At 36.5% G+C, this 12,442-nt stretch overlaps 1 protein-coding gene across 9 annotated transcripts in view; it reads left to right on the top strand.

Moving 5' to 3' along the window:
- The window catches only part of NTNG1 (netrin G1), a 168,659-nt gene that overhangs the window by 140,026 nt on the left and 16,191 nt on the right, over nt 1-12,442 (top strand). For 5 of the 9 annotated variants that reach the window (XM_052801118.1, XM_052801120.1, XM_052801122.1 and 2 more), the window contains one exon: nt 361-498. The exons of the other annotated variants lie outside the window; for them this stretch is intronic. In XM_052801118.1, coding sequence (XP_052657078.1) covers nt 361-498 — 138 coding nt within the window. The remainder of the gene's footprint in view (nt 1-360; nt 499-12,442) is intronic. 9 annotated transcript variants of the gene reach the window in all.

Here is a 12,442-nt window from a genome sequence, read left to right as displayed (position 1 = left end):
GATGGCACATTGATATATCCATACTATATAAAGCTTTTCTAATGTTCATTAAATTGTCAAAAATATTCTTACCAGAAGAGAATCTGTTACAATCACTTATCCTCAAAGACCATGGTATCTTCTGCCTTTATACCTTTTCTGTTTACTTTTTCTCTTCACCTCATAAAATGTCTCTTCCTGAAATGACATATGCAAACAAATAAATGGACCTCTAGTAGTTATATTCACTACTCTAGATATCCTTAATAGACAGTCTTCCTTTACCTTTAGCACTGGAAATGCACCCTTTATTGGTATTGAATGAATTATCACCATATGTAGACCTGAATCCAGTGTGTATGTGTTGTCTTGTTTCTGCAGACTGTTATTGTAACCCTTTTGGTTCAGTCCATGATCGCTGTAATGACAGAGGATTTTGTGAGTGTAAGGAGGGAACATCAGGGCCTAAATGTGATAAATGTCTGCCGGGATATATCTGGCACAGCTTGGGCTGTCAACGTAAGTAACTCTGAGAGTCGCCCCTCTCCTGCAACTTTGCTGCCTCTGCGTCTGTATGCTATCACGTGCAGCTACTTAAGAGCAGAAAACGAGCAAAACACTCTGCGAGCTGTAAGACTGCCATACTCCCTGAACCGTTTCGGAGACTCCCAGATGAGGACAGTAAATTGACTGTGTCATCCATTTATTTCAATATGCTTTCAGTGTCCTCTCTCTTTCTTTTGCTAACGCCTGGAGGAGCTCCCCCTGAAATATGTAAATATGCATGGCCTGCCAACTGTGAAATAAGTTTTGTGTACCAAAATATTAACTCCATATTAACTCCAAATTTAAAATTCTTACTAAAAGACAAGGTGATTTCTCTGCATGTTCACTTTTTTCTGTACTAAACTTCTTAAGTAACTTAACTATGCTTTCATACCTTAAAACTATGTCCCTGGACAATAAAACTGCAAAACACTGGCTCATTACCTGTTATAATTAGTGAAAACTAGACAAAAGGAAAAGGTAAAAAAAAAAATGGAGGTATACTTAACATCCTTAAAAATAAGAGCTGAAATTTTGTGCAAATATTGCTAGAGCAGATGTTATTTCAATGCTTAGTTGTATATTTAGCTTCTCTTCTGGTTAACAGGTCTTGTAAACAAGTGAGTGGAAATACCACATCGGTATATACAGGATTAGACTTCTATTGCAAATTTCTTTTGTAGTAAATTCTTAAGATTTATTCTTTATAACTGTTTTGATCATCTACTTCCAGAAACTCAGGGGAGTCCTCTCATGTTTTTCTTTCACCGTTTCCCCGTCTCTCTGCATTCTTACACACACACATTAAAGAAAGATTTCTACAAGAGCTTGCTTTTGATTTTTAAGACTAAGAAGCACAAGAAAGAATGTAATTACTGACATCCATTAGCCAAATATTATAAAATTGGCTATATAGCCACGCCAATGCTCTAAATGCTGTAAAACAAATGCAAATCTTATATCATAAATTAAAAAAAAAAAAATAAAGTTAGAGATTACTGCTGCCTCTCCAAGCAATGAGTACCTCTGAAGTAGAAAATCTGGGTGTGTTACAATTCAGCAAATCTATGTGGAAAGAAAAACAATAAATAAAGAATTTCAGGAAAGATCGTGATAATTAACCAATTAGCATCAAAGATAGTATGTGAAAAGAAACGAAGTTTGCATGGGCAACGCAGTTAAATGTTACCCAAGAAAACTGGACTTCCTCAGCTTCTGCCAGAAAGCTCCTGTTTATATTTGGCAGGTTATTTGAACCATACTTTTCACATGTAGTTGTTAACTGTATGCTCATTTTCTGAATGCTTGCACTTGAGTTTTGATTCACAAAATTATTGAGCACTTACGGTTGCAGCAGAAAGCAGGCAGAGTAGTGTTTCAAATCTCAGAGTTTTCTATTATTAACATTTTGAAAAATCAGATACTAGGTATTTAAGGAAAAAAAAAAAAGCACTCAGAAATCATAGGATCTCCCTCTGCCTTGCACCCTTTATGCAGAAGGAGGTTGTCACCACCCCTGTACCTTAACCTAGGTACTGACAAAATAAGCATTAGAATTTGTGAAGCATCAAGATACTGTAGTGACAGGAACCACAGGAAAAAAAAATTTAAAAGTAAATTAATATGATTCTCTGCAGTAAAATTTAATAAAGTACAGTAAACACCATGTCCATACGGTGGGTCTAAAAAAAGATATTAAGTAGCTGAGATATTGGAACAGGTCTGGAGGTCTGTGGAGCAAATTTTACAGTCATATAATTAATATAATAATATATATACCAGCTTGTCAAACCAATTGCTTATTAATTGCAGTATTTCCTATCTTTTCAGGTTTGGACATTATAACCCCAATAATGTTCTTTTAATGAGGACTTTTTGAGCCCAAGATATAATTAGCCTGATTTTAGCTGAATCTGAGTATTTGTAAAAGCTTTAGACAGTTTCTGGAAATGCAAGCTAGTGCCTTTATATTTGCTGACAAAACTAATTAAGTTTCCCTCACTGTGTTGTAATTTTCTGAACAAATCTCAGTCTGATTGTGTAACTGTTAGATATTCTCCAAGTTTGACCAAATTATCTGATCAAATTCAGAAGAAAAACAACGAGATGCGGTTGTCAGCTTTATGGAACAGACATCACATTGCCATGTTTTACCAAGCACACACTAATTTAAATCCCATTTCAAGTCTTTTTGTGGAGGAACAGAATTTCAATTCATTTAATTTTCTAGTGTGGCAATTTTAGCTTTGTTTGTTATTTTCCCATTGAAATCTAAACAAATGACTGGGCAAGCAAGCAGACTCCAATATACAAGAAAAATAAGAACTCATCCTGCTGCCTTAGCAAAGCTCAAAATGATTATTTGTCTGGACATGTAGCATGTGGTTTTGATCTGTTTCCCTGAGTTTGTGCTGTGCAGAAATGTATGTATGCAAAGATGGATACACACCCACACACAACAGACCAATATATGTTTACTTTTTGTTATACATAGCCTATTGGCATTACTAAGAAAATCTATTCTTATGGACCTTTGTTGCTAAAAATCATTGACCTAGGGCAACCAGAATTTTGACCTATAAAGAAATAAGTTAAATCTATACCATAGCTAGTTTAATTACTTGTATGATTGTATTAGTAAATGGAGTGGCTTAGTTTTATATATTAGTAATCCTATTGGGAAAAAAACGCTAAAGTCCTGTTGTGTTTTGTAAGACTCACAATGTATCATTCGATAAATTACTGTTTGGAGTCTACCTTGTACCACATGTGGGCAGAAGACACAGAAGCTATTATCCTCAGAAGTATTCATTTAGGTACCTCACTCTTACTGATTTCATCTAAAACCTCTGAGGATCTAGGCAAAGCGCTCATTGCTTGCCATCTCTGTGCATACAGAGGTCAGATGCAATTTTAGACTTTGCCTCCCAGATAAAAAGCACTGTGATAACAGCTGTTATCTTATTGAATTCAGGGTTTATACTGCATAGACTTAGCGGTCAGCAGGGTCTGGTTGGTACAGGAAGGTTTTCTGCCCTCAGAAAAAGAGGCACAATAAATGCAACTGTGCCTTGCGCTACTTCTAAGCCTTCCCCCCGACCCATTCATGCCGCAGGCACCATGCGTGCAGGGAAGCTGCTGGGGTTTAGCTCTCCGCCTCCCTCCCTGATACTGACAATGGTTTTCTCACCAGCATGCATATATAGATCAAAGCGCAAGGAATTAATTAAGAACAGCACAGTCTGGTCCTGAAAGCCTTTTAGAATTCCAGAAACATGAGAAAATACATAGCTATATTTCATTTTTCTATTTTATAGAAATTAAACAGTTTCCTTTAAAAATGAACATAAAAACAGAAGAAAAAGCTCCAAGCCTGGCAAGGAATTTAACCAGCAACTACAGCTGTTTTGGGCCAGTCTTAAACTGAACATAGTGCTTTGTGATAAGAGGGACCTGCAACAAAAGGTAGAACCATTTGCACACAGAAGAACCATTTGCACACAGAAGAACTGCCTGAGTTTTAAAAAAATGGATGAAGGCAAAACATTAAGCAGGAGCATTCATTTGATTTTCTAAGTGTACTGCTCATAGTCTTGCATCTTTTGTATTTCTTGGCCATGACATTTCAGGTGACTAAATTCTGTTGCATACATACAGGAGCATTTCAAATTAACACCTTTTAATTTCACGCACACAAGAATCGATTCCAGAACCAGCTGCACATTTAGCCAATCAGGCAAAGAAAAAGTGACTCTTTTGCCAATCTCACTTTACCAGCACAGCTCAAATTTTCATTAGGCGTGATCACCCCACAGGGGAAAAGGTGAGGGAAGGTCCAATGATTAATATTATTCACTATCTCCCTTCATATGAGCAAATAAAGACATTTGAACTTACAGCCCCACAAAGACCTAGACCGAGTACAAGAGTTACCAATGGTAGCTTGTACCCAAGTTAAACTCCCTGAGTTATTTATTGTGAAGCACTGTTTCAAATCATCTTGGTTCAATGGTGTAAATCTTAAACAATTAGTGAATGAGTTTTCAGCCAGATGCCTTATGTCAAGCTCTGAATAGTTTATTTTATTTCACCCTTTTTCGTTCATTTTAAGTAGTTTTTATTAAAGCAGCAAAGGATTACACTCTTATCTTCAATGGTCAAACTGTGGTGAGTGCTTGTATCTGTCTTCCAGACTGAACTTGTATTACTCTGCAGCCTGTTGATAATTCATATTCTGTCACAGTGTGCATTCAACTTATTTTACAATTATTTAAGTATAAGCTTTTTTGTGTGCATTTTATCATGTGTTACAAATGTTAGAAGCCAAGGCATTTGATCAAAATCATCATGCAGATTGAATTGCCAAAGCAAATCAAACCTGAAATTGTAACCCTGGAACTTATATTAACATTTGCTTTTGGAAGTTAGCGTTTACAATTCAGCAAGAAAAGATATGTTACCATCCATTTCTTTAAAAAAAAAAAAAAAAAAAAAAAGGCAAACAAAACCCTTTCTTAAAAAAGTACATCATGCACTCCTTTCTAGACAGAAATTGTCTCCCCCACTGAAGGTTAGTGATCTTTTATACATGTTTGTACACAGATGTATCCTGTGAGTCCTTCAATACCTACACATTGAACTTGTACCTGGGGAACTATACTCTGTAAAAAGAAATAGAAATTCAGAACCGGGATGCCCTGCCTTCCAGTTCACCTTTGCAACTGCCTCTGTGGGGAGCCATAGACAATCCATCTGTATCTTTTTACATCTTTTTACCAGTAACAGTTTTAATGCTTTTAGCTGGTCAGGATATGGTGGGATTTCCCCTCTGCACAGGTGCTGTACGTACTTTCAGTTCTGGTGTGGTTTGGTGCCAGGACCAGTGCTAGTAAGTGCACTGCCGCGCTTGGAGCTGGAGGGAAGCTGGAGGGAATTTATTGAAAAGGATAAAGTTCTGATGGGGCTGAACATAGCTGTCCCCAAAGAACAATCTGCCCCTGGTCTTTATACATGAAATACTGATTTCGCAATACCCGCCTTACATGATTGTTATGCAGACTGAAGAAATTGTGTGTGTATAGGAGTTTGGATGTAAGAGGAACAGACTCTGCTTCAAATGGCTCCAAATTTAAATCCAGACTAATTCTCCTTAAATCAATCCAGAGTCCCACTGCTGCAACTCAAGGGAAAGTATGGCTTACAGATGTAAGACCAGCAAGGCAAGATTACAAACAAATTTACAGCGTTACCAGGCCTGATTCTCAGATGATGCAAAACATTGATTCCACTCACCTCAGGGGAAGCATGCTGACGACTTATACGTGTAATTCCATACTGGTATCCTGGGTCTTTTAAACCTGCAAAAATACAACATGAATGTGTGTATAAATGCATTCATTCCAAAATACATGACCCACAGAATAACCGTACAGATACAGGGATACATAGAAAATTGTTCACCAAAGTATGAATATCATGGAATAGTATTATTTTTTAATGAGACACTGGATTTGAAGGAGAAAAAGAAGGTTGATATCTCTCTGGGGAGAGCATATCTTAGTCAGAACAAACATGTCAGAACACAGACAACTTATTCAACAAAAATGATGACGTGAAGCATCTTTCCTGCATGAAGAGCACAGAGGAGAAGATAAAAACATAGGATGCTTTCTCTGTATAGTTATTATACAGATCTACACAGTTACTGTAGCACTCCTAGGTTGGGGATGAAGTCTCCTGCTGCTTTTAGTACTGCTGCCTACAAAGTGTGTGAAGTATTGTGGAAATGGAAGAACCTGCAGAAGGAACAGACTAGAAGGGCATTGGTGAGAGCTCAAGGACATAATCTCAGCATCTCTGTGCTGAAAGGAAGGCTTCTATGAACAGTATGGGGATTGTGAATTAGGTAACACCTGGGGGGGGGGAAGCCGAAGAAAATAACAGGTCATAAATCAACCAGAGAATGAGGTATAGAAAAGGGGGCTAGTTAGCATACTTAACATCTTATTAAGAGGCACCAGGCTCTTAACAGACCGCAGCTCTTCACTTCAGGAGATTTACTCTGATAACCTGGCAATCAGACTTGCTTTCTCCAAAGTGCAAAGAAATGGTTTGGTAGCAATATTTATACACCTGACCTTTAATAGAATGATTTTTCCCCAGCAAGGTGAAGGATTGGATTAGAGCGAAGAGGTTGTTCTCCTGATCTTGCCCAGGTGTCAGCTTCAAAGCTGCTATTCCATGGCTGTCTAAACTGCTCTCTCTAATTGCAAGTGCTGCAATCCCTCTTCTCCCAATTCCTAACTATTTAGTCCCACACCCCTAGCAATCTTTCAGGTACTTGTTTGACCTTTCATTGAACCATTTCAGATCTAACTCAGCAGGACACCAACCAAAAAAGAATAGTTTTCTGCTGTGTTAGTTCTGTGATATGAATCAGCAACGGGATGGGCAACCAGGAGCACCCTGGGAGAGCATAACCCACTCAGCTGGGGAGTGACATAACACTGGCAGCCAGCAGTTCAGCTGGACTAGGCTGCCATGCAACCGTAGCACATCTGTGGGATTAGTATTCTCCTCTTTCCATTGTTAGACCATTCGCATTATAGTCTAGCAAGTTGCTGGTATTTTTATCAGACAAAGCCACATAATTTCAGATGGATGCGCAGGTGGATAATTAGATATAATTATATTAGATAATTTTCCTAAAAAAAAAGTTCTATACTCTCCCAAAAATAGTTTAAAAACCCACTAACCTACAGAAAAACAAACAACTTTTTAAGATTCTCTTGTACTGAAGCAGAATCATAAGTTTTTACAGATGACAAAACTAGGATTCTGCATGCAGAGCCAAAATGAACAGTGGTGACAGACATGAGCAGAGTGCATTTCAAAACAGACCAATTTTAAAAGAGTGAATACAATTTCTAGGGTCTTCAGTATTTTTGGTGCTGTATCATGGGAGAGTTCTGAATAACTAAATATTAGGAAATTCATGAAAAGTTAAACAAGTAACATTATTTGTTTTCTTTAGTCACACGATTTTAAAATGGTTAATATTTGATAGCACAATGATAAATATTTTAATATAGTATATTGCAGTCAGTTAGGAATAGATCAAAAAGATACAAAGTAAGCTCCACTAGATAAACTTTTATTAGGTACATGAAATAGAACATAAAGCTTGATAGCAATTACCATTTAATCTATTCACATTTGGAAACGTATTGAAGGGGAAACTTATAACTCAGTTGTTATGAATTATTAAATGTTCATTTGAACAGTGATGTGCAGGACTGCTTTTCCTCTGAAAAATCTGTCACGCTTTCCTTTTAAGCCTGCTCAGTGGCAATAACTTCTATGTAATTTGCCTGCTCCCTGCCTTTTTATGAGGAGAGAAATAAAGAGATCAATAGCACCACAGACATGCCCAGATGGGATGCTTTTATGAAGGGGTCTTAAAAGTATCATTCAGGAGTAAGTAAAGTAATCTCCATCCAATACTTAACTGCAGATAAAAACTACTGACCTGAGACGATTAAAGAGAGTCGACACTTCCTATCTTGACATTGATGCAACTGATGGCATTGCTGACACCAGCACATGCTGATTATTAAGACTTCAGTAGTTATTGTTTTAACTTCCTTTACACATGTGCAAATACAACTCTCCCAAGAGATCTTCCTGTTCACAATGATGGCAATACGAAAACCAAAGTTTAGTTTAGAAGGAGCTGATAGGTTATAACTTGCAAGGTGCTGACTGCCTCCCTTAACAGAAGCTAAGCTCCCCCAGTGTTATAAAAAGTTAAAAAATGCCTTTTAATATTATGCGTTAATAAATGGATGCCATCTACCTGTAAATTTAAAAGACCAGCTTCCACCTTTAATGGATTTCAGAGTTATTCTAGGTACAGGGGTACACCTGATGTTAAGGTGTGTTTCTGCCTTGAATTTGAACATGCTGAAAGGATGTAATCCTAAAGTAATCAGCATTTCTAACTTCAAGTATGTATTTCTACAGAGCTGAGTATTGTAGTATCTAACAACTAATGAACTCAAGGCTTTTTAATTACATACTACTGCTACTACTTGAGGTACTTTCCAAAAGATTTTAGATGTCTTTACTCATTGACAGTATTTGTTACGAGTAATCTATAAAGGTGGAAAAAAAAAAAAAAATCTCAGACTGAAGGTTTTAAAGAAATTTAGTTGAACTAAAGGAGTTATTATTTAGTATTAATAGCTTGAGTACTTCAGCAATGAATTTCTGAAAATAATTAAGACCTTTCAAGATCTGAGCTCTTAACTAACAGTTAACATAAGTGCCTTTTTACATTTCCCGATTCCCACTTCACCCTTTTATTTTCTGACCATCTTACCTAGCCTGTTTTAGAGCTGGTCTTCAAAACCTTTCACTCCTGAGTCATGTGTCTATCTTCATGCTTGCATGCTTATAGACAGTAGAACATCTTACAGCAGAAAATGAGAAAGCCTGTACCGAGTTAGACCAGGGATCCATTTACCCCAGTGTCCTCTATTTGACAGTAGTGGGCTTGAGTGGTACTTCATTCAGCATAGGCATCCAAACTCTGGGAAGCTACAGTTTACGGATTTTCTTAGCCAAAGAGTTCATCAGTATCTTCATATTTAGTTGGTCTTAATGAGCCTTTCATCCACTAATTTGCCTAATCACTTCTTGAGACATTCATACTTCCGGTATCCAAACATTCTGGGCACAAGTTCACAATTATGCAAAGTGTAACAATAATAATAATAATAATTTCTTTGTTTTAAATGGCTGGCTGACAATTTCATTTGGTAATTCCTAGTTCTTGGGAGGAAGAGGTACTAAGAATAAATGAATAATCATTTCCAATTCGTTTTCCATAACATTTGTGATTTTATAGATGTCTATTTCATTTTCCTTCCATCTACCTTCCCTCTCTTATGCTGAAGAAACCTAATCTATTTAATCTCTCCTTTTACAGGAACTGCTTATATCTATGATAGCTCTTCATTCTACCTTTCTTGATACTACTGTATACCTTTTCAATATGCAGGACTTCATGCAGCGTTCAAGAGATGGGCGCATCATGAAGTTATATGGTGACATTGTGGTGTTTTCCATTTCATTCTTTTTCTCCTGTCCTAAAAAAATTCAAGAATCTATTTGCCTTTTTGACTGATAAAGAGCATTAAGTCAACATTTTCAGTAAAATACTCTGAACTACTCTTAAGGTCCCTTTTCTAAATGGTAAAAGCCAAGTATCTATAGGCGTGCATTCCTCTTGAACACTGAATTTCATCTACCATTTTATTGTGCTGTCACCCAGCACCTTAGAAATTCTTCTGAAGATCTTCACAGCCACAATACCGTTGTAATATGAGCAAACTCTATTACATTACTCTTCACTCACTTTTCTAGCACAACTCTGCCTGTGTAAATCCTGACACAGTTCTTACAGGACTGAGTAGTAGTCTCTGACATTTATTTTTACCCTGTTTCCTATTATTCAATCCATGATTATTCCATGAAAAAAAACAAAAACAAAAACAAAAAAAAAAACCACAAAAAAACCCTACCAAAAAACTCTCTTATTGGTTTCTTTGGGGGGAAAAAAAAAAAAAAACTGCTGAGGGATCTTATGAAATACTTTTTGGAGATTCAGATACATTATCAACTTGATCATTTGTGTCCCTATGCTTACTGATTCCTTAAAAAAAAAAAATCATCTACTAGGTTTGTACACCATTATTTCCCTCAACAAATGTTCACTCTTCCATGCTCATTGTGCTCATTCATCTATCCGCTAATTCTATTCTTCATTACAATTTCCATCAACTTGCTTGCTGCAGAAGTTTTACTTGCTAGTCTTTAGTTCCTCTCAATCTCCTTGGAGCTCTTTATAAAACACATCTGCCATAGTCCCTTCTTATAGTTAATCAAGCCTGTCTTGGCAATTAAATTAGTAAAATCACAGGTAACCGTCAGAAATTTGTTTCTGCATTTTTTCAGAACTCTTGGATCAGTGTTATTTGCTTCCAGTGATCTGCTGCAATAGACTGTCTTCCATTTTAAGATGGAAACCATTAAAGAATGGTTTGTATAAACTTTGAGACACACCTCCAGAGCATGGCCCCATCAACATAGGCAGTAACCTGGTAACCTTCTAAAGCTCTTCCATAGTTAATACTTCATAGATTTTTCCCTTCCCTACCTTATACACCATTTGTTTGACCTAGACACTTCCTAGAAAGTTTCTGCTTCTGATGTGTTTAGAAAAAAAATTAATTACTAATTTTTATGACTTGAGTACATTGCTCAATCATTTCTGGCCTTCCTTGGTACTTTAGCATGTTCTTACAGCTAAATTCTGAGAGTCTATACTCTTTTCTTTTTTCCTTCATTTTGTCATCACTTCAACATTTTTCCTTACTGTTTGTAAATGTATTTCTTTATGAAGTTTTCTTTTACTCTGCTGCTAACAATGCAAGTTTTATAAAAATCCTTTTAAATAGTGGTCTTTTTTTTGGTACTCGCTTTACTCTGCATCTCTAATATGACCAGCTCACCAAATCATCTGTAAGCATTCTGCCCCTTTAGCTTCTCCTTGCAGTGAGAAGCTTCTCCATCTTTCTAGTAAGTGCCTACATGATCATCTCCTCTTCCCCTAGATCCATACCCCTGAGACATGTACTAACCCTTCTAGTAACTTCAAAGCCATCTTAAAGTTAAGCATGCAAGTTAATATTTTGACAAGGAACATGGGTATGATAAAATCAGGAACAAAAGCTTGATCTTATAAATGTCAGTCCAGCTTTTTGTCAGATCTTTGACTATTACCCTTTATGGTACAAATTCTAGTCAAGCTATTCACATGAATAACAACCTTGAAAGTGAATACAGCTTTACAGGATTCAGCCAATATATATTTCGAGGGGACTCATAACCCATACAAAAGTACCATGATGTTCTGTAAAATATTAATGGTATTGTTCTTTCCATTTCTTTCATCCCTGCACAATTTTGAGATATGATTTTGTTGATTACGAACTGTTCTTCTGTCACATTGGACTGCAGTCAATGGCAAAATCATTAAAAGAGACTTCTAATGGAAGCCAAGTCAAGCCCGTTATAATTATCTTGGCTTCTAAAGAGAATAATTAAATTGTTAATAAAACTTTTACCTATAATCATCAAGTGAGAAGAGGAGGATGTGACAGTGCTGGAAATTTAAAGATGTCTGCAAAGAAGGGGAAAGACAGTCTGATCATAATTCAGTTGTTGGTAATTAATGTCTACAGAAGATTACTTACAACTGAAATCAACTTGAAATAATTATATTAAAGAGACTGTGTTCATTAACATCACTGATTTCAATATACAGCTGGGGTCCACAATGATTAAAGCATTATGCCCAAAACCATTTTGTATTTTTATAACTACAGCTTGGACAAGTACTTCTTCGTATGCTATTTTTTTCTTTCCAATGACAATCTGTCTTTTTGTTCAGATGGAAGTGGAAGACCATGTAATAACAATTGCACTGATGCCACTGGCTGAATCTAAAGACAATATTTTGATTTGTACTTCTGTTTGCAGATCAATTTACCCACTTCATTCCCTTTGTAGAGACTGAGTGGAGTAATTTTCCAAATCTTTCACACTTTTCAGACATTTATGAAACCCTGTGTATTTTCCAGATGTACAAAGAATAAAGCATAACAAAATCTGTCTGTGCATAAATCAAAATATTACTCCAGCTTACAGACCCAGTGGTCGAGCTGTATATTGAGCATCTCTGAACAGCCAGACAAAGAGACCTTTATCTTTCTATGACACCTATGTGCTAGCCCCTGTTCTTACTCTATTTCCTGCTTAAATTTGAAGGCTTTTCCAATGGACCCAAGAATCT

This window comes from Harpia harpyja, chromosome 11 (genome assembly GCF_026419915.1).
Source record: "Harpia harpyja isolate bHarHar1 chromosome 11, bHarHar1 primary haplotype, whole genome shotgun sequence".
Taxonomy (NCBI): Eukaryota; Metazoa; Chordata; class Aves; order Accipitriformes; family Accipitridae; genus Harpia; species Harpia harpyja.
Note: the sequence above shows the minus strand (reverse complement) of the source record. Positions and strands in the feature narration are given on the sequence as shown.